This window comes from Macaca thibetana, chromosome 12, assembly GCF_024542745.1.
Source record: "Macaca thibetana thibetana isolate TM-01 chromosome 12, ASM2454274v1, whole genome shotgun sequence".
NCBI classification, from domain to species: domain Eukaryota; kingdom Metazoa; phylum Chordata; class Mammalia; order Primates; family Cercopithecidae; genus Macaca; species Macaca thibetana.
The window spans coordinates 69,942,196-69,968,279 of record NC_065589.1 but is presented as its reverse complement, the minus strand read 5'-3'; the positions used below and the strand labels follow the sequence as shown (position 1 = coordinate 69,968,279).

Sequence of the window (26,084 nt, the reverse complement as noted above, 5' to 3'; positions counted from 1 at the left end):
CCCTGAAGCATGGAAATTACAATTTGAGATGAGATTTGCGGGGCACACAAAGCCAAACCATATCAGGCCATATCAAACCATGTGGCCAAAGTCACATAGCTACACACTGCTATAATTTTAAGAAAAGTAAAGGTTAAAATAAATAAATCAATGTGTCACATGTCTTCAGAGAGAGTTCAACCTTTTAATTTCATTCAGGGGATCTCAAAGATCTCATATGGTTAAAGGAACTTTTTCTTTTCAAAATTATATTACTTTTTCCCCTAATTTAAGATGTGATTGCGCTTTGCCAAGTATTGACCTGCATTAGGGAAAATTCATTAAAATATGTCATGTTTGATGATAGATCATGGAAACTAGAAGTCAGAAACCATCATCTCTTTCATGCTCCATTGTACTAAGATTTTAAACCCCTGAAATATAGGTGTTATGTCTGTTCCACACCCTGTGACACAAATTAATGATCTATTGGGAATAACCATAGGACTCAACTGGAAGCCGGAAGCATGATTTCTTTTTTCTGCAGGACAGTCTGAGTTCCTTGTCCCAGATCTTATACTTTCCAGTTCTATTCTCTCTCTCCCTCCTGCTTCTCACTCCATTATATTATTGCTGCAGTATTAGGGGGCTGTAGTCTCTCCAGATGCAGCATAACCCCCCAAAATCACTGTACTAGAGGTCTGCTGTCAATTCTAAATCATCTAGGGATCGTTAATGGAAAGGATACCTGTGATTCCATCAGCTACAAGTGGCACAACTGTGTGTCGTTGTTCAGTATTCTGACTGCAAGATTCTTATACCCTTTGTAAGGACTCATCAGATGATCTGGGATCATCTCAAGTCCATGTGCTCTTTTTAGTAAAGGTAATCATTGAATTAAAAGCCAAATGAAATTGATTTTATGTATTTTTACGTGATTTTTACCATTAATTCTCAAATTAGGAAAGAAATATTCTGGAAGGTCTTGTGTTTGGTTCAGAATGATTTATAAGTAGGTGACTGTGCCCATTGAAGCTCTAATGTATGGTTATAGACTGTAATAAGGGCAGTCCTGGAAATATAATGACCTTCTCAGTATATCCTCCCTGTGAAATATTGTGAGGTCAGGGTCAACCCCAAATCAAGGAATCCCACGATTCCTCTGATAGATTTCAGAGGTCTAAGATTAAAATTATTAGAGCTGGAAAAGGCTTTAGAGGCCATCATTTGCTCCCCCCCCTTTTTTTTTTTTTTTTTTTTTTTTTACAGGCAAGGAAAGTGAGAACCAGAGAGTTGAAACCATGTGGCCAAAGTCACATAGCTAAGTAGCAGACCTAGTTCTGTATCTCATGTCTCCCGCCACTTCAAGATTGTTCCTAAAGTGGCACAGAACCATGAGTCTCCTCCAGTTTCAACTAGAGAGGAGCTCCCTAGCCCGTGCCCCAGAGGTGGTGCTGTCGTTAGCATGAGAGGGGAGGCTACCAGTGATTCAGTCCCAGTTGCAGACAGCCAGCTGCTCTGTGACTCCCTGCCTTGTTCCATCATCCCTTGGGATTGAGCCATCACTAGGACTTCAAGATTCCATTTCCTCTCTTGAACCATCATGTTGTGGACACCTGCCCCCTTCCCTCACCCCATGGGCAGTTTCGGTATTCCCGAATATGTGAGTGTGTATGCTTATGCATTTCCTAACTAATGTATGCAGTTTGCTTATCCAGACCAACTCACCACAGAAGGGCATCTTGGGGATCGATGTGTGAATATACAGGAAGCCAGCAAGCATTTGGAGCTCTTCAGATGACAGGCTCTGGAGAAGTGCTAATGCTCATTACACAGAACTTTTTCAAGGAGATTTGCATCCCTAATTGCTTGTTTCTCCCAACACCCCTCCGAGGAAGATCAGTAGTATTACTTGAAAATATAAAGTGCTATATAATTTTGCACTTATATGGCGCCTTTCATAGCACCTCTGAGTGCCTCATAAACATTAACTCATTCGGCACAAGACTCAAGTGGAGAGAGTCAGTATGTATTTTGCTTTGCCTCCATCTTGCACTGAGATTTTCTGGGACTGGCTCACTAGGACAGAGTTTCTGTTCCTCTGATTAGCTTGCCAGACAGTCTCCCCCTCTGGCAGCCCCCTGGTCTCCCCTGATGCTGCAAGTAGTAATGCTTTCATTTAACCAGCCTTGCTTTAAAGGTCTGTCATGAGCTGAGTGGCTTTTTTGGCTTGTATTAGCATTTGAGAACCTGAAGCTACCGCGTGTGGTGCTTTGTTTGCCGTGAGACCTCTTCTGGTAGGAGACCATTAAGCCCTTTGATAGGTTCTCCTCTCAGAAGCCATCTCCCATCCTCTATCTGAAAAGGGGTGACTTCCCCACCCTTTATGTCTCACCTCTCCTTAGACAATGCTGTGTGGGAACTGAGCTAGTGGACTGGATGATGCAGCAGACACCATGTGTTCACTCCCGGACTCAAGCTGTTGGCATGTGGCAAGTCCTGTTAGAAGACGGTGTTCTCAACCACGGTAAGATGAGCCCCTCTCAAGAAATGCTAAGTGCATTTCCCCGGGTAAGTAGTTGCTGAACTTCCAAATGGGCAAGAAAGAATTACAATCCCTTTAGGGACCTGCAGAGCTAGCATCTTCATTTAGCGATACAAATGCAGCAAGTAGATGCTATTGATTGCTATGTTCCACCATTGTACCTTCCTAACTTGGGAGAATGTATGAAAGGAAAATGAAATTGCAGCCCAAGTGCATCAGTTCCAATTATGTTTATTAGTTTGCATTCACGGTTCATTGATAGTGTGATTATACTCTGAGCCGTGCATAGCAATCCTGATACAGGGGCAGAATGAAGAGCAGTGAAGTGTGTGGCTGGGCTGATGACACGAAAGTAAGTAATGAATTCGGAAGCTGCCTTTTAACTGTGCCACTGTCTGGGAGAGCCAATTTGTATACCCACAGGATGACCATATTTAAAATCAAGAATGTGCTCTGCAATTGTGGCTCTTGATAACTGCAGGGGCTATAATTGAACAGAGTAGCTCTTCAGGACTGGCATGTAACTCTGGCCAAACTCTCATGCCATTTGTTTAAGACACTTCCAAAGAGACAAAATATTAAAACCATTCATTTCATTTTCCAACACCTGGGAATCTAGTAATGGTTTTGCCAGCATTTCTCGTACTTTAATGTGCATACATGTTGCCTGGGACTCTTGTTAAAGTGCAGATTCTGATATAGCTCATCTGGAATAGACTCAGAGTCTGTATTTCCAACAAGTTCCCAGATGCTGCTGCTGCTGCTCCTCCAGGAATCACCCTTTGAGCAGCAGGGGATCTACTGCTTGTCTTTACCTTTTGAGAGTATTGATGCTCCATCCTGAAAAGGGGCTCAAGGCTCTAAGACATGTACATGAGGGATTCTGAGCCACGTTCATTGTCTTTGTTCTACCAAGATTTAAATCCTGTTTAAAGGAACAAGAGGAAAAAACTTTAAAAAATCAGATTTGGAAGAAAATTACCACAAAATCCTTCTAGCAGTATATGATCTAGAAACCTGGTCTGGTCAGCTTTGTTCAAACAACTAATTTTATACTAACATTTTTTTCCAGAGTGCAGACAGTACAGTTGATAAACAGTACATATAGAAAGAATAACATAAATTCTGATCCTGACAAAGCAGATTGTTTTTAAAGCCTGTACTTTCAAAAGCCGTGACAGAACATGACCTGGCAGTTGGTTCCTTTCCTGTTGGGGACACAGGTCCCACATCCTAGAAAATATCAGGAAGGCGATTTCTGCAAGTCAAATTGTTCATCTCAGAAACGCTGGCAGGTCCTCAAAGGGAGTCCCACGGAGGCCCAGGAGATGGGCGGGTCTGAGAGGGCTGTGGTGTGCATGACTGCAGCCCCGAGGTCATGTCTTCCAGCTGCACAGCCTGGGCAGGGCAGAGTGAGAAAGGTGAGGAGGCTCCCGGCTTTGCTGCCACTTGGCCATCCTGCCCGACACCCTGCATTTGTTTCCAGTGAACGGAGCTGTGAGGCTGAGGTGCCGCAGCTGACACGTGCTTCCATGTTTCCCGTAGTGGACCAGGAGCACCATTTCCAAGACAAATATTTGTTCTATCGATTTCTGGATGATGAGCACGAGGATGCCCCTTTACCTACTGAGGAGGAGAAGAAGGAGTGTGATGAGGAGCTCCAGGACACCATGCTTCTGCTGTCACAGATGGGCCCTGACGCCCACATGAGGATGATCCTCCGCAAACCGTGAGTGAGAGCTCGTGGCTCACCCTTCCAGGTCCCGAGGCCGCCTAGTGCGTAGACGTACCGCGGGGACAGACACAAGGCTGCTCTCAACAGCCCTGACCATCCCCCATGGAACAAAAGGGAGCAGCTGAAGGGTGCCACAGCAGTGCTTGTCTCTGTTATTTTAATTTTTGTGTTTGATCCGGATGGCTCTATTTTCCATTTGCATGAGTTAAAGCTGTAGAGGTTGTCATTAGTTGGCTCGGGCTGCCAAAACTGAGTCCCCATATTAAATTACCTTTGGTCAATGACAAACAGAAACTGCTCTGTTTCTATGCCAGTCTGCAGTAGCACCTTTCTCCCTACTGCAACAGGACAGAGGTCATCAGGGCCATAGCCTTCATACCCAGGCCTGCGTTCATTTGTTCCTTCACTCATTCAGCACATGCTCCTACCCTCCTCTGAGGCTTCTTAAAGCTCATTCTTCTGAGCACACCACAACTGCATTACCCCTATCAAGTCCCCCATTGAGCCACTGAGGCAGTCTCTCCCTTCTGTCTCAGCTGAACCCACCTTACCTTCAGGAGCAGGCCACCACCTGCCATTGAAGACTCTGAAATGTTTAATCACATCCACTCAGGAAGAATGTATCATTAAGCCCCCGTTCGATGCAGGGCACTCCACTAATGGCTATGGGGCATATAAAGAAGCACACGCTGTGGTCCTGATCCTCAGGGAAACCTTTTCAGTAAGCGGTGACTTGGCACTTGCTTCCGAAACCAGCACACAGGCTTGTATTTTTCGGCTGGAAATGAAGACGCCCTCTGCCCTGCAGCCAGCGTTGGCCAGCTGTGGATGTCAGCTCTGAGTCATGTTTGGCTGACCTTGGTGCATTAGTCTCGACAAGGGCATTACATGTTACATGTCCTGGGTGTCTGCTGGGTGCTTTCCAAGAGTGAGGTGTCCCTCAGGCCAGCCTTCCCAGAGGCTGCCCCTCAGACCAACCGGCAGGAGCCTCCCTAAAGGCACTTTAATTTCCTTTCCGCAGGATTCTTTCACTTGCCCTTACTCAGGGCTGTCCCCTTTGTCAAAACTCTCTCGTGGGGTCTGACTCTCCCACACCATGTGTTTCAAAGGCCTCCCTCATCCCAGCAGATACCATCATCCTTAACACTAGAACCATGCTCTTCAGGTCTGTAAGCCTCAAAACCCTTTCTTCACACAAAAATATGAACAGGAAAATCCAAAACATCAAACAAAGCTAGAGCTTCACTGACATAAGCAGGAGTGGGGTCCAAGAAACCTGCCCAGGGTCCAAGAAACCTGCCCAGCCGGTGTATGCTTTCTCTGAAGGATCGTAGGACAGCGTGGCTGAGGGGGCCCAAGAGAATCCCTGGGGCCCGGGAAACTCAGATGAACACCACCATTTTAAGCCATGTTTTCTTTCTTGTCCCCTCTTGTCCCACTGTCCCTCCTGCATATTTCCCCATCATTTCCTGGGTCCATCCCCTTTTTGCTGTCCTCCTTGCTGCCACCTGCATCCAAACCAGCATATGCAGTGGCTCTGAATCGAGGTGGGACAGCCCCCTAAGGGCTGTTGTCAAAGCGCAGGAGAGGGCCAACTGCTAGCACTCACTGGGCAGTGGCTAGGACCAAGGGCTGCCAAACACACCGCAGTACCTAGGAACCCAACACAGTAAAGAGCTGTCCTGAGAACAGTGCCCCTGTAGAGAAATATTGCAGTCAACTATGAGTTTCTCAAAGGCAAAGACAGATCTCATTTTACTGCATTTGTTCATTTATTGAGCACCTACATTGTTCTAGACACTATATTAGGTGCTAAGGCATTAAGGTAAGCATTGAACAAGAAGCCTTTTCCTCCTTGGAGTTTTCTATCTAGCGCAGAGGATAAACCTTAAGCAACTACTTATGCAAGCAATCATTTAATCACAGCTGCATCACATGCTACAGAGGAAGATGTAGTGTGTGTTAGCACAGCCTAATGTAAAGGAGGGTTTAACCTGGTGTGGAAGTTAGTAAGGCCATATCCCTAGCTCTGTGCATTACACCACATAAGCCATCAGTAAACCTTTGCTGAGTGAGTGAATGAATGAATGGAAGTGTGAATACACAGTCCCAGCTAATGTTCCCTCAGCTCTTACTTGCTCCGAGGGAGGCAGAAATGCCATCTGATTCACAAATGTTTTTGAGCATCTACCAAAGAGATCAAAAGAAAAAAGTAATAAAATGGCTCCTGCCTTTGGGGAGTTTATAATTCTATGGGAGAGGAATTCCCAAATTAGATTAAGATCCAACAATCATCAATTGAGTGCCTGCTGTATGCTAGGAACATTCATGCTAATTGTTTGATTTACCCTTCTTCACAAGCTTGTTTTCATGAGTCACCTTGGGAGAAATGGGAGTTGCTGCTTGTGCTTCCTTTTGTTTTCCATACACCATTGAATTGCATGATCCCTGGCAGCCCAGATTCTTCATAGAATATTACATTCCAAAGCTGATACTCTTCCATTCTATCGCTAGTTGTTAAAGTATAGGTTTTACAAATATTCCGAGATACATGATTTTGGGTGGCCCTGGGATTTTCCCATCTTCTTAGGTTTTTCGAAACTTTGCAAACATTGGAATTGGGCTGGCACTTCTGGAACTCTTCAGTTTTCTTTCTGCCAGAATAACAGCTCCCGAGAGATGGGAAAGTGAAAAATAAGGAATCTAATTTTAGGAGACAGATACTCCAACTCTACGTGTACGTATACACACACAGACACTTTTTTTTTGATCTGCTAATAATCTTTGGAGCTACTACTTTATTTAAGTGGAAAGAAAACAAGCGTAGTTGATCAAGAATTGCCAGTATCACTACTGTCCTTGAAGGGACCAAATGAGCACTTCGCTCCTGGAAACTAAGGGCATGTTTAGAGGTCCTGGAAATGTTGACTTTTTACTGCCGAAAATGCTAAGTCATTAAGAAATGTGGAGGCATGAGATGCATTGGCTTCATACTGACCAGGGCAGGACCTCCTGACTTTTAAACTTAGCACAGCTGCATTTTATAATAGTCACCACTGCCAGAGAGGTTGCAGAACTCTGATAATTACTGGGAAAGAAATAACACAATATTCTTTGATGAGAAGATTACTTTGAGAATTTGATTGTATAATGAAGATGTTGCTTTGAAAGGTACTTCCTATTGTTCTGAATCGGAGACTTGCTAGCAAAAAAAAAAGTGTCACTTGTTTTGACAGGCTACTTAGAAAAATTCTCTGTTTATTACATTAACTGCAGCATTTTAACTGTCAAACTATGAAAGAATGTTCTGTAGTTTAAAAAACAGAATAGAGCTTCAGGGGAAATTTTTTGGCACACTCTTGTTGCTATTGGTATTGAAAAAAAAAAAAAAAAAACACATACATTCTGCATGTGAAATTAGCTTTTTATGTGGTGGCAGACAGAGTGACTCACAATGCCTGTCCTGGTTTCGCAGGTGCAGACCTGGATGGCATTTGGGGGCAAGCACTACAGAAGATGACAGTTTGACGGTGCTGTTGTTGTAGCTCCCAGACAGGGCCATCAAACACAGAATGAGCTCTCAGAGCTTACTGTTTTGATTTTGCTTTGTTTATAAATCTAAAAACAAGAGGTTGCCCTATAGCAAGTAGATACAATGGGGACTCTTCCCAGTAGAAATGTGCATTTTGGCTTTCTTTGAGCAGGTACTTTGGTTAGGGAAACATGCGTAAAAGGATCTGGAGTGACTACGTAAGCAGAGTATTGTAAACTTGAGGCCAACTGTAGTTAAAAAAGAGGCTTCAAGGAGACAGGATGCTCTGCTGTAGAAGCCTTCAAACCACTCCTTCCAATTAAAGTGAGATATAGGCTCCAATGTTCAGGATGGTCTATCAGAGACCAGCCTAAAGGTGGGAGGGCGATTAAGTAGATACTATTTCCCAAATCAAAATTTAGGTCTGTAGTTCTGAAAAAGCATAACAGCCTAGAAGCCTACGTAAGTTGAGAAAGAGATAAGTCATTTGGGCCCGAGCAGAGAGAAATGTGTGTGTGTGTGTGTGTGTGTGTGGTGTGTGTGTGTGTGTGTGTGTATGTGTAACATTAAGAGAAATTTTGGAAGTTGAGGAATCTTCCAACTGGGTCAGAAACACAGAAACATGAGTTTGTTTATTTTATGTGATAAATTAATATTTCAGGTGCCCTTGGGATTTTTCTCATCTCCCCAGGTTTTTTGAAACTTTGTAAACATTGGAATTGGGCTGGCAGTTTCTTCTTTTGACTCTTTCTGCTGGAATAAGAGCTCCCAGAGATGGGAAAGTGAAAAGTAAGGAATCTAATTTTAGGAGACAGACATTCCAGCTCTACATGCACGTACACACATACCCCCCGCTTCTTTTTTTTTTTTTTTTTTTTTTTTTTTTTGATCTGCTAATAATCTTTGGAGCTACTACTTAATTTTACTTTAACAGAGAGAAAACAGGCTTAGTTAGTCAAGAATTGCCAGTATCATTGTTGTCTTGAAGAGACCATCTGAGCACCTTGCTCCTGAAAACTGAGAGCATGTTCAAAGGTCCTGGAAATGGGTTTTGTTTGTTTGTTTTTTTACTGCCCATACTCTGCTAAGGCGTTAAGAAATATGGAAACGTGAGATACACTGGCTTCATATCAAACATATGCTATAGGGCGTAAAGTTGAAAGGCAACAATTTAAGGTGGATTAAATGACATAAAGGCAAAATACCGTAGGGGGGGAGGGTATTGTTTATCCCTTAATTGGCTGCCTGCCCTAATGCAAGGCTGTCCTGCAGAGGCTGGGTGGAGACTACCCCGCTGCTATTCCATTCCACACACTTGCTCTAGAGGGCGCGTGAGAGCCTATGTATTGTGTCTTAATTAGCAGTGCCTGTTTCAGTAGGATCTTTACTTGTCTAAACTCTTTTCCAGGGTGTGGAATTTAAAATCCTGGTAATTATAGAGGGATTTGTTTCTTCAGGGGATTCCAGATTAGCAAGCCTAAAATTGGTGGTGGTTAGGGTTTTGATTTCTGCTCGGATGTGTCAAGAGAATGTCCACCGTTACGAAGTTCATCTCAAATGCTAATCAGATGAGAAGAAAAGCACGACCGAGAGAACCTAGGCTTCTGAAGTAAGACAGTCACTGTGAATCCTTCCTTCACTGCATGGCGACCTTCGCCTTGGTCATTGCTTGAAAGATTTCAGCGTCACCAGTGAAAGCTTGTAGAATTTACCTGAATAAATGATTGCATTAAGTGGGTCATTTCTCTGCCTCTCCCCGTAAAAGCAATTTATTCTTATTCCTCATATCCACACGGCCAGAAACCAACCATTGGATTGCTACCTTTCTGATTCAGATTCAGGAGAGGGGAGGATGAACTTAGTGGCTCATCTACAGTTTAGGGTTTATTATAAGATTGCCTCAAGGTTTTAATGACTTTTTATTGTTAAAGTCGATCTCTTTATTGGAGAAAATTTGGAAACCACTGACAAGAGTTGAAAAAGAAGAAATAACACCAGCAATCACGTCTCAGTTCATTACTGGTAACATTTTAGTGCCTATCCCACTGGTTATTTTTTAATTCCTAACTTTTTACACTTAATAACATATCATAGCATTCTCTCTTAAAGTTAAATATCCTTTAAGGATGGAGCTTTTAAATAGCGTATTCTCTGAATGGTTCTTTAATGCATTCAGTTTGTGATCGTTGGATGTTTAGGTTGTTTCTCAAGCCCCTTCTATTTTTCTTTTTTTTTTTTTGAGACAGGTCTCACTCTGTCACCCAGGCTAGAGTGCAGTAGGGTGATCTCAGTTCACTGCAATCTCCACCTCCTGAGCTCAAGTGGTCCTCCCATCTCAGCCTCCCAAGTAGCTGGGACTATAGGCGCATGCCACCATGCCTGGCTAATTTTTTAGTTTTTTATAGAGACAAGGTTTCACTATATTGCCTAGGCTGGTCTTGAACTCCCAGATTCAAGCGATCCTCCCACCTTAGCCTCTCAAAGTGCTGGGATTATAGGCATGAGCCACTGGTCTCAGCACCTTTCTTCTTAAGAGCAGCAAAAAAATAATATTTTAATATTGTTCTTCCCAGAACAAAGGAGGAGCTCCTAGCCGGACAGGGGCACAGGTGGGGCAGAAAGATGCTGGGAAAGTTCGCGCAGGGGACTGTAAATTGTTTCACACTGAGGGAGTGACCGGGCAGGAGCACTAGGAGATACGGCTGGAGAGTTAGGCTGAGGTCAGTGGGGGCATCTGCCAGGCCCTCTGTGTATGTTGGATATTTTATAGTCATTTGGGGCACCACTGAAGAGTTTTAGAGGGAGTTGTGGTGTGATCAGATTTGTAGTAGGTTGATTTCTCTGCTATCTCCAGAGAGTAGACTGGAGGGGCCAACTAAAGACAGAAAGCCAGATACTGAGTTTTATGAGATTGTATTTGTTGTAGTTTGAAATGATAGCCTTTGAGATACATGCATTTGACCCAACAGTCTTGTAAATAAAGTGAAAATGCTACTGAACACAAGAGCTCTGGGTTCTATTCTTACCAGTTTACCATTATCTCATCTAACATCTTCAGATTACAAGTCTCTTAAGGTATAAAAGGAGTTCAATAATACCTGCTTGCCCTCTCCCTACTTCACAATAGATTGGAAATGAAAACACAAGTGTCAACTGAATTTAATTATAGCCACCATTTATTGGGCATATGTGTGCTAGACACCGTGCTAAACAATTACTTAATTCCTTCAACAACACTCTGAGGTAGTTACTTAATATTACTCCCATTTTATGGACAAGGAAACAGGCTTAGGCTGAGTCACTTGCCTTTGGTTATCCACAAAGCACTAGACTCAGGCTTCGACTCAGGTCTGCCTGACTCTTGAGCCTGTGCTCTTTACTGTGCTCTACCACCTGCCATGGTTCAAAGGGGCTTCAGAATGGACTCATGGGTTTATGCTTTGAGCACTGGAAAGGAAAGGTGTCATGGACATTCAATTTAAAATAATTCTTACAAGGCTGGGTGTGACTTGTAAGAATTGTGACTCACACCTATAATACTAACACTTTGGGAGGCTGAGGCACCCAGATCGCTTGAACCCAGGAGTTCAAGACCAGCCTGGGCAACATGATGAAACCCCATCTCTACAAAAAATACAAAAATCAGCCAGGTGTAATGGTGCATGCCTGTAATCACAGCTCTCAGGAGGCTGAGGTGGGAGAATCACCTGAGCCTGGAAAGTGGAGGCTGCAGTGAGCTGTGATCATGTCACTGCTCTCCAGCCTCGGAAACAGAGCGAGACTCTGTCTCAAAAAAAAAAAATAATGATTATAGACTAATCTAATTTCATTAAATTATTACCATATAGACCAGAATGGAGTGCACCATCTACTGTTGAAAAAAGTCCTCTAGCATGGCAGATTCCCAGGCGTGCTATTAATCCATAATGGGTTAAGATGATGATGAAGATTATTCTTTCCTGAGAGAGTTACATGCTGCTAGAACCTATAATTCTTTTATTTTTATCTTATGTCCTGAGTTTTATTGTGTATTGTCAGGAGCAGAATCCAATGGGCCATATGGGTCTAAAGTTTTCAAATCCATTGTCAAACTGATTGCACAGAAATGAAGTGCTTTATAGTTTTAATTGCCATATGATTAGGGTCGCCAGGTTAAATACAGGATGCCCGGTTAAATTGGAATTTCAGTGAATAACAATGTTCTGATATAAGTATATTTCATGCAATATTTTTATTTGCCAAATCTGGCACCCAACTTATAATTAATCTGCCTCTCTTCACAGCTCCTTTGAAGAGTTGCTGGAAAATTTAGTCTAAAGATCACATAAAAAACACTGAAAACCCACAGCTCTGGAAAGAGTCAACTTACTCCACAGTAACCCTCTAGCCAGAACCACAAGCAAAACTTAATCACTAATATTTGAATACCACTATATAGTTTATATAGTGATCTCACATCCCTCTGCTCTTTGAATCACTAAAAAGCTCCCTGAATTAAGTATGGCTCATGATAATCCACTATGTCCTGACAAAGAAATTGAACTTAGTCGATACCAAGTGCCTTTCTCAACATCACACAGCAGTATATGTGGCTGAACTAGGAACTGATCCACATCTTACTCCCAGTCCAATTTTATTTCTTCCTTTTTTCTTTCATTGACAATATTATTTCCTCTCTACTAGGTTGCCTCAAGTGTGTCCTCACTAGTGAATTTACTGAACAAGCAGTGAAATATCTACAAAATATGGATAATCTATGTCCCTGATTAATTAAGAATTGACATTTTGCAAGGAAAAAGTAACAATGCATTCATATAACACCTCAAAAAACATTTGCATTTTCCATCTCACATGTATATTTCATCCTCAGAGGCAAGCGGTTATACTGACTCCATCCAAATTTATTTGTTCTTCTCAACTTGCTGCTTAGGTGTTTTAAAGGAAAATATTTGTACTTGTACCTTTTAAAAGGTTTAATGTTAAACTCCTTGAGTGTCCTTGTAGTAAACACTTTTACTGGAAGAATGTTGGGCATATTCAGTTTCTAAACATGATCAAACCACATTGTCCTAAATACACTTAGCCCTCAGAAGCCATGAATTATGGAACCCTTACCCCATGCCCTGACAGTGATGACTTCATTTCTCACAAATATTCATAAAGCTTTTGCTCGTTATTATAGTTGTAGACTGTATTCATTTCTAACTTCACAAAGCAGGAAAGGATCCCTGTGTACACAAGCTCTGCTATTAGGACTAGAAAAGGAACTTAAAATGTCCTTTTTGGGGTTAAAGATAAGGTGTGGGGGTGGTGGCATGGCAGGGAGCTGAGCAATCGGAGCTGGGTGGGACACTTTAAATGTGCAGTCACCAGGTTCCTGGAATGTCTCATTGACACTTAAGAAGCAGGGGTCCTGAGAGGTGAGGCAAAGAAAAAACATGCTTTGCTGGTTTTGCTAGACAAAGGAAGTGCAAAACTGCACTAAACTTTCCTTTAAGGGAGGTGGAAGAAGTGAGACCTTAAGAAGATCTTAGCAGTGTTGGAAAGTGGTCCAAGCTTGAGAAAGGACTTAAAAGTCAGAGATTCAGGTGGATTGAGATGAAGCGTTGCATCAAAAATAAAGCACCCCCACTGCACACACACACAAAAGAGCATTTTTTAAAAAAAACCTCGAAGCTTGACCATGGCTTATGTAGATACTTATGACATTGATTTCTCCGGGTGCTTTTCCCCTTGTACCAAGGTCTGCCAGGCGACAGGCCTAGAGGACTGGGTTATTTGCTTTCTTACCTGCATGTTTTACCATGGGCCATGCCAATGTGCTGCTTGGTGGCTGGATGAATCCCTCATTTTATCCACGTTCCAATAACTGAGGAGCTCTGTCTCTGACCTTGATAAATTCCTTGATAAGACCGTATTTACCAGCAGCTTCCAATATCACCTGAGCCCTCCCATCCTTTAATGTATAAACTGCTTCCCTATCCATCCCCATTTATTATCTTGTCTGTAACTAGACATTGCTGCCAGAATGCATCCCCTGCAGAAACTAGGCCTTTCCACAGCGGGATCCGACAAATCCACATCAATGTGGCACCACGCAGATTTGTAAAGAAGCAGGGATGCCTAATATCTCTCCCTGTGACATCTGGAGAAGGACAAGTAAAGACCAGGTACATTCACCGGCTGCCACTCAGAGCAGCCAGAGAGTCAATTCACTTCCCCAGCCTTGTAGGTTACTCTTATGAAGGTGCATGGGAGTTCTCTCCTCCTGCTCGGGCAGTGTTCCCTTTACTCTTGAAAGCCAAATTGCCTTCAGTCCTTGGGACCCTTTCATTACTGTTTGAACAGTCTGGGGGCTGATTTGCAGGATCTCTTCTCCATTTTTTTCCCCTGTCACCCCCGTAAAGACCAAAGCAGGAAAGGTGCTTAATGCCAGTGTGCCAAGAGAAACCCGCTTTTAAAATGCGACTTTGTTCCGTGATTGTGGTGGGGAGCGCTCAGTTTTAGATGTGATCGGGTGCTCTTTGAGGGGTGGGGTGGATCGGGGGAGAACCTTTGTCTGATGTGAGAGTAGAGAGGTGAGCCTTTTCTGAGACACTAGATGGCACAGCAGCTCCGAGCTGGCGGCCTCCGAGAGGCTGGGCTGGTTTCTGTTACTGCCGCCGCGAACACTGAGACTCCCCTAGGGTGGGAGGGGGCTCCATTTTGATGCACTTTGGTGGGCACAGGTTGACCAGACTGACTTTTGCTCCACCTGGCCTCCTCCCTGGGACTCACCTCAACTTTCAATCCTAATGACATGTTGAGGCCCCTGAGGGACAGTGTCCTGGCTCACAGCAAATCTCTCACGAGTGCTTTTGTTGCCTTGCTAGCTGTGAATGTACTCATTTTTTAAAGTAAGTCTCTTCACACCTGGCAGTCCTGACTCCTCTCACCTCATTAAAACATTGGCTGTAAACAGGACCAAAAAGTTCTTCGCTGCCTGGGTGGATTGCCAAATGATAGTCGCTTGCCCTGTGATTATTGTGACCACCTCAGACCACAGGCTTGGGGTTTTGTTCTTGTCGTGTTTCTCTTTTTTTCTTTGCAGCTTAAATGTTGTTTAGGATTCAAAAACTAAACTGTGTTTAGGCTTCGTTCCCTCTAGTCTCGAACAGCTGCCGTGGACCTCTCTGAGGCATCCAGGGAGTCCCCATGGAAGCCTCTCTTTCTCTGCGTGGGTTATTGATGAATGAAAGACCAGGAGGTAAAGCAGGCTACCCATGTGGGCTTCTGTGCAGAGGAGGTGGTCACACCCCCACAGAGCTTCCCCTGGAAGTGCTGGAGGCCGGCCCTGCAAGGAGGCAGGTTTCTTGGCAGGCTTCACTTTGGGAGAGGTACCTGGGGAGCAGGCAGGCTCACACCATCCCCTTCCCTCTCACGAGTTGCCAAAATAGCAAGGATTTCCTGGGAACAGAGCCCTTCCCTGCTCTTCCTGGGAGAGCTGCCTCCTTCTCCTACTGCGTCACCTGGAAGAGCCTGGGGTTTTCACACCCTCTGTTCTGCTTCTCCTAGGCTCCAGTGCTCACCCTCAGTCCTCCTGGGGCATTTGTATTACAGAGCAGGTCTCAAGGTCTTGCCTGGCAGTAAATCTGCCCCTGTCCACTACTGAGTGTGATGGGCGTGGGAGGGTAGGGGCCTGACCAAGTTGCGGGGCCCTTTGATCAACCCCTCTGACACCACCCTCTCCTGCCCTCTGGGCTGATTGACGCACAGCTGTCTCATCAGTGATGCTGTGTTACTCCTGTGATGGTTTTCTTCCGTGAGGGTTGAGCTGCGGCTGCTTCCAGTCTTGTTTCTCAGACATTCTTTTCTCATTTGCTCTCTATTATCCAGGGATTCCTCAAACTTTCTGGTCTGCTGATAGTTCATCGTTTGTGGTGGTGGTGTTGCTCATTTGTTTTCCAATGTCATTTTGCATGTTAAAATATCTTTTCTGCCACACCTTTAGCATGGCAGACAAAAATCTGGCTAAAATGAAGAGATTAGCAAGGTGCTGCTTTTTGGTCTTGAATGGTACTTCTGTTTAAAGCCCCGCTGATCTCAACATAGGTACTGAGTACCTTTAGCTGGTCTAAGATGGGAATTTGTTTTTTACAGACAGATGAGTAAATCTATAATCCTAAGAAAAAATAGACCTTTTTTATTATTTTACAGAATTTGGAGTAAGAGGTGAGGCCTATCATTTTCACATCTCCTCCCTCTATTAATAATTGTAGTTAATTAATAATTAACTGCTTGCCATGAAATAAATGTGCCCTGTATCAAAAGCGAGTTGTGCCATGGATGCCTTGCCTTACTTAACCTCAGTGGGAAGGACAACAAAGCATAAGGACACATCTCCCTCAGGCCACCAAAAAACTGCTCCACAGCGCCACTGCCGTCTCCCTTGAGCAGACCCTAAATTCAGCATGAATCGTGAGAACTCATGTGTTCACTCATCCGATGAGCCATATTAAACACCCACCCTGATAACAAGACCACCCTACATTTGTACTATATTTTCAGTGTATACAAAGCTTCATGTCTGTCGTTACCTCATTTGACCTTTATGACAATCCCATGTATTAGTCCCATTTTACAGATGCAGAAACCAGTCATCAGATCAGTTGGGCAACTAGGAAGTTCATGATTTAGATCTCAAATTTAGATCTCAAATTCAGTTTCTGCTTCCAATCTAGTACCTTTGCACTACCAGATACTGCTTCTCTTGAGAACAGTCTAGAGTATGGATATTTAAGCAAATAACGTTCATGACAGTATGTTGTAATTACCATAGCAGTAAGACCACGTGCCACGGAGGAGTAAATGTTAGAGAGTGGCCTAGGATGGCGGCTGATGCCTGTAATCCCAGCACTTTGGGAAGCTGAGGTGGGTGGATCACCTGAGGTCAGAAGTTGAGAGACTAGCCTGGCCAACATGGTAAAACCCCATCTCTACCAAAAAATACAAAAATTAGCCAGACGTGGTGGCATGTGCCTGTACTTCCAGCTACTCAGGAGGCTGAGACAGGAGAATCCTTAAACCTGGGTGGCAGAGCTTGCAGTGAGCCAAGATCATGCTACTGCACTCCAGCCTGGGCAACACAGGTTAGAGAGCCAGTTTCACTTAGGAAAGATGACACTGAGCTGGGCTGGAGGCAGAACAAAAGCATTTTAAGCAAAGAGAGGAGCATGCAAATAGTCCTGCAGGCATGAATAAGCTTACTGTGTTCAAGAAATGGAGAGATGCCTGGGATAGCTGGAGAGAGAGTGTAGCTATCAGGGAAGATGTGAAGAGAGGGGAGATAGATGAGTCTGGAGAAGGAAGTTAAGATCTGGTTTCCAGGAGCCTTGTGTGATGAAGAGGGAGCACTTCTAGATAGATTAAGCTGCTGGTCCTTGTGAGTTATCTAGGAAGAGATGGCCAGGAAGCCCTTGGAACTCAGGAAGGAGGGCTGTTTGGAGAACAAGATTTAGGTCTTGTCATTATCTAGATGGAAATTGAGGGTTTTTCCTAGGGAGAGAAGGTAGAACAAAGCCTTGGGGGCTGAACACAATACAAGGGATGGACAAAAGAACAACAAACCAAAAAGACATTGAGAAGAAATGTTCAGTAAAGCATGAAGGGATCCAAGCGGGAGGAGTGTGGGGAGAGGCGAGAGCTTCAGGCATGCTCAGTGGTGGAGGGCAGCGGTTAAAGTGAGCATGGTTCATCTTTACCTCTCTTCTTCTACAGTTTGTGCAGGTCCTAAGACTAGATATCATGGCTAAAAGGTCAGCCTTGAACCATGATGTCAAATTTTTATTGAGGGTCTGACAGTTCTTCATCCTGTTTCAAATCTCAGATGCAGTATTATTAATATGTGAGATTTGTAGATCCAACAGGCATCATTATGTATGTGTGGGTAGGGGTGGGGTCTCACTCTGTTGCCCAGGCTGGTCTCAAACTGACCTGAAGTGATCCTCCTGCCTCGGTGCTGGGACTACAGGTGTGTTCCAGCACACCCAGGCAGGACAGCATTTTTAAAAAAGAAATCCATAAAAGTTAAGTAATACAGATCTCATGTTTATATTATATAAACACTTTTCCTAACCTCATAGAGATCTGCTCCCAAAATTACAACTTTGAATATGTCCAGATTTTAGAGCAGAATTCTAAGCCTTTCTTTTCCCAGCTGAGCTTTTCTCCTCTCACCGTAACAGCCCACCCCATGGAGGTGCGAATGAGACTTGGTGACTGCTTTCTCTTTTAGCCAAGCTTCTAGGAGGGTTCCGTGTTATTTGCCACTGATGTCAAGTAGCAAGAACAGCAGGGCTGCTCCTTGTGCTGAAGATCCATAATCCTATTATGCCTACCTTGAGACTTTCGCATTAGCTGCCTCTATAGTAGTAGATGGATGAAGGTGACTCGATTGACTTTTAAATCCCCAAGGTTCCCAGTTTCAAAATCCCCATGTCCAAGTCAAGTAGTAGATGAGGCCTCTGGCAGAGAAGGCCTGGCTCCTTTGGAGCCCCTGTGGCCACAGCTTTTCTTCAGTGTTTTTATGGGTCCCATACTTTCTGGATTCCACCACGAGCACGAGATTGGTGTGCAGTTGTGTCCCTCAGTGGTGACCCTTAGCAGGAGGTGAACCTGGCTAGCATCTCCCAGGTCATGGATTTAGTATCTGTCTTTATACAGTCAGGATTAGGAAGATAGTCCCTGTTGATTCTGGAAGAGAACATTACAATATTCTTTTGTTCATGTTAAGGCTGTCCTTGGGAAGGTATCATGCAAAGTATGCAGAATTTTCTTCCTCCAATTAGACTCCACTAAATCTGTTATCTTCCCCATGTTAGAATATGGTTGCAAAATTATTTAATCCAATTAACTATTTTAGAATATTCATAATTCAGTTTTGATTACTAAGAGTACTTATCTAATAATCAACTAAGTTTCAGATGTACTCTAGTGGACCAAATGTCATACTTTATTTGTAAGTTTGTTTAACTGCTTCTGCAAAGGTCTGAGTTTTGAATATCACTTTGCTGGGTTTTTTTCACTTACACAAATAAATATGTAGACACCTCTATGGTTGCTGCTTCTGTTAGCTCTCCCATCTCTCTCAGAAAGATATTGTCCCCACTTTTCATATGAGGCTAAGACTTTGATGTCACATGGCTCGTGAGTGGTTGCACTGATTTTATACTTGATTTTCAGACCCTAGATCCAGTGCTGTGTTCAGTATACCAATACTCCTCAAATTTATTTGACCAAGGAACACCTTACAAATGATAATGTCGTGATGGTACATCATCAGTAGCTCATCAAGGGTTTACTGTTTAATTAGTAGTAGTTACAGTAATATTGAATAATATCATAAATTGTTAAAATGTTAGGACAAAATGCACAAAATAGACCGATGATTATGTAATAGATAACATTCATAACTGCAGCAATTAGTTGAGAGTAAACACTGCCTATCCATCAATATATAGATTGTCTCTCAGTTGACTCCCTAGAACTCTCAGAATTAATAACCCATTAGTTTGTTTTCAAGTTTCACAAACATATTAGTTAGGATTCTTTATTTTGCAGAAAGCAAAAAAAAATTCAAGTTACTGACCAGTTGTATCTCCTACCCATTAATATAACTAAATGCTATGAATGATTTCAAAATAATTATAGATACAAAAAATGATTAGGAATCTATTCCTGATCTTCCAATGCCAGTCTTCCAATGCCAAAAATGTCTACAACACCCCCAGACCCCACACATGTCCTACATTCTAATAATTCAAGAAGAAGGAAGTGGTTTCAATTTTCACAGATTATATACTGAGGTCCTTAAATGCATGTTATTAGATACTAGTTTTATAATAAATTTTAGAATAAAAATGTTTTACATAACTGATTAACGTCTCATGGACAGTGGTGGTTTTTGAAACAGAGTTTGGGAATGTGGACATATACCTCCCTTCTTGCCTTCTCTTACTAATCCCAGATGCTACCATTTGCCTTCTCTTCATCTCATGCCCTTATCTCCTCAGGGCTAGAAAAGAAAACATTGAGTCTGCATACATCCTATGTTTGAGTCCTTCGGAAAAAACACATTATATAACCCCAAATAATAGTGACAGCGGCATTATTATTTTGCTAAGCTCAGATAGCACACAGGATCTCAAGGAATTTAGATCAGTTGTCAAGTTGATTACACCAATTGTTTCTAGTGGTGGTAAAAGACAAGTTTTGCCATTTCTGATTAAGGTGATATGTAAAGCAGTTTTTTAGCTCAATCATCTACAAAGTGAGAGGTGAGTTGGCTGACTACCGTGTGAGTGGAGGTGCTCTTTCCTCTGAGATCAGAGGAGAAGAGATCCTGTGGACTTTGGCTTTCTCCCATATCCTTTCATCAAGGAACACATTCATTTCAAAAATCCCTTTAGGGGTTATACTGGTGCAGCCTCTCCCTCCGCCAATATCTGTTTATGCAGAAGAAATCCCTGAGCATGTTACTGATGCCTGGATCTGTTTCCATATTTGAAGCCCTAGTGATGCCCTTTTTCCGTATTTCCTTTTTTTTTTTTTTTTTAATCTTTGTAGACCTGGCCAGAGGACTGTGGATGACCTGGAGATTATCTATGAGGAGCTTCTTCATATTAAAGCCTTATCCCACCTTTCTACCACAGTAAGTTGTCTATTAGTTTAGCATGGTTGGAGCACTTCGCAATAAATGCACTGTTAGGACAGAGGAGAGTATTACGGTGTTGTAGGGGGAAAGAATGTCTGATTTTCACCTCATAAATCACCTCTACTCTTATGAGATGCTGAGGAAGTTACAGCCAAGAACAATCACTGAAAGGGAATCAAGTGTTGTCTCATTATTGGTAGTTGCCCCTGTGCCCTAAACCCCAGAGCAGCCTGATGTGAGTAGGGTTGGAACATGTGCTTCCTCCCTGTGAATGTGAATTTCTAACCTGCACACTCAGATAAGAGAGCCAGGCCTGGGAGGGACTCTGAATCCTGCCATGATATGCAGCCAGAGGGCGGACAGAGGGAAACCTAGATGACCTGTCTTGGCTTATGGGGCCAACTCCGCCAGGGTTTGCTGCCTTCTTGAGAATGGAAGCAGAAAGTTCAAGAGAGCATCAGCTCAGATATATTAGTCAAAATAACACTACCCACTCATAAAAAATGACCCAGTGGCTGTATCTGATTCTGAACTTTTACCTGATTAGAGTATTTAGGAGACAGAAATTTTTGCCACTGAATAGGGATAGAAACACCTCCTCCCATAAGAATATGATTTGTAGGAAACATACATGTCCTACACGCTAATAAGTCAAGAAGAATGAAGTGGTTTCAACTTTCAGAGTATGTACTGAGGTCCCTAAGAGATATCTAGATGCCTAGTTTGTTTTCATTTCTAGCTCACTAAAAGTGATGTTCTGCTACCTCACAGTAGCAGTACCTGCCGGTCCCTGCTGTTGGGGATAAGTTCAGGTCTCTGTTGAGAGCAGTGAGGCATTTGCCATAGCTGTAAGCAAGAGGGCTTCAAATCCCCTCTCCCCTTCAACTAGACAAACCTCCTTCACATGCCTCCCACCCCCAGCACCACTGAGGGTCTGGAGACTTGCTCACCTATGTGGACTACCCAGGGGAGTGGTCTGGCCCAGCCTCCCTCCTACCTACCACTGCCCTTGCCATCCTTACTCTCTCCACAGGGCATAGATGTAGTGCCTGGGAGCCTCACCTGGGAAGCCCTCATATACACAGTGCAGACAGCTGAGGCTCCATGAGCTCGCGATGTAGAGGGAAGTAAGGAAGGACCCCTTTCCCTACCTGTGCTCCAGGGACCCAGCATGCCCCTCATCCAACTTCCCTGGTCACAGTGGAATTGAGAGGATTGTGGGTAGTCTTGTCTTCTACTTCAAACCCCAGGTACCCAGGCATAGAAAAATCTCAAGTTCTTGGGTTCTTAGAAAGATAGAGCCATGATTTGGGACTATAATTTGGAATTTTTTTTTAATGTGAATTTTAGCTAGCTAGGAATAATTTGGAATTTTAACTAAGAATATAAATGTGTTCATTCATTTAGGCTTTATTATGCAACTTTAAGACAGAATTTTCCAACATGTTTGACATGATGTATTATATGTAATGCAAGCAAGAGTCACTAGTAGCAACAGAATCATATGATGTTGTATATGGTCTCCCCTTCTCCCCTACAGCCAAAGACAGGCAGGCAAGTTGGCTAGTTAATGCAGGTGGGACCATGTTTGAAACAGTCTCTAAGGGGGTTGCCTGGTATGAATTAGCTATAAGCTATTCTATAAAAAGAGCTACAAGCTTTAAAAACCTACCTAGCAGCAAATTGAATGGAAGTGACTTTAGATGAGAGCAGCAGCCCCAGGCGAGGTGAGAGATGACTGCATGGGGAGCCCCGGGGCAGTTTGCATTGTGCCCCTAGAAAGAGCACAACCCTTTTCCACCCAGACCTGGAAATGTGGCCTTTGCATGTTTCTTCTCTTTTTCTTCTAGGTGAAACGAGAGTTAGCAGGTGTTCTCATTTTTGAGTCTCATGCCAAAGGAGGGACCGTGTGTAAGTGAAAACTGTACTGGAACCTCGCGCCTGGCCAGCACCCTTCGAGTACATGCCACGGGAAGCCAGGCTGCTAACGCTTCACTTCTTGGCCCCGGGTCTGACTTGGTGACGTGGCAGGGTGTCCTGTGGCACTTTCGTTTTTCTGGACCTGTGATTATTTCCAGCCCATGCCGATTATTCTGAAGGATCGTGGTTTTCTAGTACCAGCAAGTATTGTGGGTGCCAGGCTGAGTCTCGCTGGCTCACTACCCTCCTGACTCACCACAGTGTTTAGAGGGTGGAATGAAGTCACTGCCCTTCAGGAAGGGCCTGAGGCAGTACCTTTCCCAGTGACCTCATTCCGTTCATAGCTTTAGAAGAACTAATAGATCTCTTGAGGTTGCTAGTTAGAATGATATTTAAACCCATCCTACTTCCTTTTTCTTCTCTCACTTCCACTTTAGGCTCCAAACTGGAGAGAATTTCTTTGCTTCAAATATGTATACAGTGTTAATCTATAGTATCTCACCAAAATCCAAGTTGTAGTTTAGTTCTGTGATCATATTTGGAAGCAAGAAAAGGAAATTTGATGTGAATAGATGTGAACAATATTATATAAGCTGGCATTCCTTACTATTCCTACAAAAATCTGGCTCAAGAAAAAAAGGGGGTTAGTGATCTACTAAGGTCAGGAAGTGCCTCTCCAATCTCTCTTGCAGAGTCACAGGATACAGTAGCATGCTAATGTGTTCTCAGAAGTTCTGCAATAAGGAGAAATTATCACCATGTTTAAACCGATACTTCCTGAGCCTAATGACATGTAGAACACTTTTTGCATGGACACCTGTTAACTCATTAGAGACATAGTTTGGAAAATCTTGCTCTTTCTTCAGGCTACGTTATATGAGTCAAATAAGCAGGAAACATGAATTGTAAATGTGGTTCTTTTACTTTCAGTCATCAAAAGTGGTATTTCTGACATTGATATCTATTTCAGTAAGAATGTAACTTCTTCAAATGTTAAAGGCTTACTTTAATATTTTTATCTTAATGGTTGCTATTGACTTACTATTCTTTTTTATTTTCTTGTATTCATTTCATTCAAACTTGCTAATTGCTTTCATTTTATTATGAAATAGTTATTTTAAACAAAAAATAGAGAATATTACAAATACGTTCTTAATCTTTGTCAGATACTAACATTATGCCATTTTTTTCATATTTTCTTTTCTTTTCTTTTTTGTTTTTGAGACGGAGTCTTGCTCTGTCACCCAGGCTGGAGTGCAGTGGCGCAACCTCCACCTCCCCTCACTACAACCTCCACCTCCCAGGTTCAAGCAATTCTCCTGCCTCAGCCTCCCAAGTAGCTGGGATTACAGGCGTGTGCCACCATGCCCAGCTAATTTTTTTGTGTGTGTGTTTTTAGTAGAGGTGGGGTTTCATCTCGTTGGCCAGTCTGGTCTCAAATTCCTGAGTTCAAGTGATCTGCCCGCTGTGGCCTCCCAAAGTGCTGGATTACAGGCATAAGCCACTGCACCCGGCCTTTTTTCATATTTTCTAAAGAATTAAATATACATGCTGGGTGCAGTGGCTCATGCCTGTAATCCCAACACTTTGGGAGGCCGAGGCAGGTGGATTGCTTGAGCCCAGGAGTTCGAGACCAGCCTGGGCAACATGGCAAAACCCTGTCTGTAAAAATTAGCCAGGTGGATTGGTGCACCCCTACAGTCCCAGCTACTCAGGAGGCTGAGGTGGAAGGATCTCTTAAGCCCGGGAGGTCAAGGCTGCAGTAAGCCATGATCACACCACTGCACTCCAGCCTGGGTGACAGAACAAGACCCTGTCTCAAAAAATAAAAAATAAAAAATAATTGTACAACTACACTTGAAGACCCTTTGTACCCTCATTTATCCCATTCTCATCTTCCTACCCCAAGGTAACTCCTACTCTGAATGTAGTGATGATCATTCCAACCATTTTTTAAAAAAATACAGGCAGTCCTCTGCATCTGTGTGTTCCACATTTATGAATTCAACCCACTGAAGATCAAAAATATTCCAAAAAAAGAAAGTGGATGGTTGTGTCTCTACTGAACATGTACAGACATTTTTCTTGTTATCATTCCCTAAATAATACAGTATAACAACTATTTACATAGCATTTACATAGTATTAGGTATTATAAGTAATCTAGAAATGACTTAAAGTATACAAGAGGCTGTGTGTAGATTATATGCAAATGCACCACTTTGTATCAGGGACTTGAGCATCTGTGGATTTTGATATCCTTGGGAGGTCCTGGCACCAATTCCCCATGGATACCAAGGGACAAGTGTGTGTAGGTATGTATCTGTAAACAATATGTAGTGCTGATTTGCATGTTTTTAAGTGTCGCATTACTTGTCAGATTACTTTTTAGAACCATTTTTCTATGGGGTAAGTTTTAATGAATTGTGGGAGAAGCGTGTATGGCTTTAAGAAACGGATTGCTGATAAATTGATATCTACTAAAAACCTATCTTTTGGGGCATAGCAAGGAATGCAGTGTTTCTCTTTCTTTTATATTCTATAGAAAAGGAGATAATATGCCACCTGAACAAGTTAGTATTTGCCAGTGATGTTTCTCGTTTTTTACGTATGCGTTATTCTGGGGACTTAAAGTGATGATTTGATAAGCTGTAATTTATATTGATGTGCTTCTATTCTTATCATAAGTCTTTTCATCTTTTTGTGTCTAGTGTTTAACCAGGGGGAAGAAGGTACCTCCTGGTACATTATTCTAAAAGGATCAGTGAATGTAGTCATTTATGGCAAGGTATATATATCTTTTTCTTTTTGAAACTTTATTACGCTCCATTTACTAGTGTGGCTCTAAGTATTAGCAATGTAGTGCCACAATTAAATATGCAACAACATTGTTCCTAGATGTAGAAAAGACATTATTGCATCTTTAATCATAAATTATCTCAGTTATTATACTTAAAGTAGTATTGTACTTTCTGGGGTTTTTCTCCTACCGGATTATAGTATGTACATTTAAGCCACAGACCATATTACTCAATGAAAGAAAAGTGAACATCATAATTTAATTATGTAATCCCCTTTGGCATTCCTAGGTACAGCCCATTTATCTACAGTGTTTTATGGGCCGGGGTCTTGTGGCAGGAGGTGGTGGGTGTTTGTGTTTGCTCTGTTTCTGGGATCCTCTTCATCTGTGTGCTCTACTCTCTCCAGGGTGTGGTCTGCACCCTGCATGAAGGAGATGACTTCGGCAAGTTAGCACTAGTGAATGATGCCCCACGAGCTGCCTCTATCGTCTTACGAGAAGATAATTGCCATTTCTTAAGAGTAGACAAGGAGGATTTCAACCGGATCCTGAGGGTGAGTCCAAAGCAAAGTGTGGCCAAGAGACATCCCATTTTTTCTTTAACTAAATAAGCAAAGCTTTGAGCATAGTCTTAATTGAGTAGTCCTGTGATGAATGAGTGCTCTAGGCACAAAAGGCCTTTGTTACAAACCTGGTTATATTTAATGTGTTGGTATGCATTCTGGGATCCAGAGGTTATATTCCAGTAAAACTGCAAATGCAGGATGCTATGCTGGACCCAGTCCCTCTATGCATCCCTGCACTGGTCCATGAGAATTGACAATAAATAGGAATTGCCTTGGCAAAATGTCAGTCTGAGAAGTTTCTCTCTGACATCTTGGGC

The 26,084-nt window shown here is 42.9% G+C and overlaps 2 protein-coding genes across 6 annotated transcripts in view; both read left to right on the top strand.

The window, feature by feature from the left end:
- Nucleotides 1-26,084, top strand: part of MAP3K20 (mitogen-activated protein kinase kinase kinase 20) — a 763,073-nt gene that overhangs the window by 455,188 nt on the left and 281,801 nt on the right. The window lies entirely within an intron of this gene.
- The window catches only part of RAPGEF4 (Rap guanine nucleotide exchange factor 4), a 308,929-nt gene that overhangs the window by 219,572 nt on the left and 63,273 nt on the right, over nucleotides 1-26,084 (top strand). For all 5 annotated transcript variants that reach the window (XM_050751325.1, XM_050751324.1, XM_050751326.1 and 2 more), the window contains 6 exons: nucleotides 2,385-2,506; nucleotides 4,070-4,253; nucleotides 20,395-20,479; nucleotides 22,333-22,393; nucleotides 25,113-25,189; nucleotides 25,609-25,755. In XM_050751325.1, coding sequence (XP_050607282.1) covers nucleotides 2,385-2,506; nucleotides 4,070-4,253; nucleotides 20,395-20,479; nucleotides 22,333-22,393; nucleotides 25,113-25,189; nucleotides 25,609-25,755 — 676 coding nt within the window. The remainder of the gene's footprint in view (nucleotides 1-2,384; nucleotides 2,507-4,069; nucleotides 4,254-20,394; nucleotides 20,480-22,332; nucleotides 22,394-25,112; nucleotides 25,190-25,608; nucleotides 25,756-26,084) is intronic.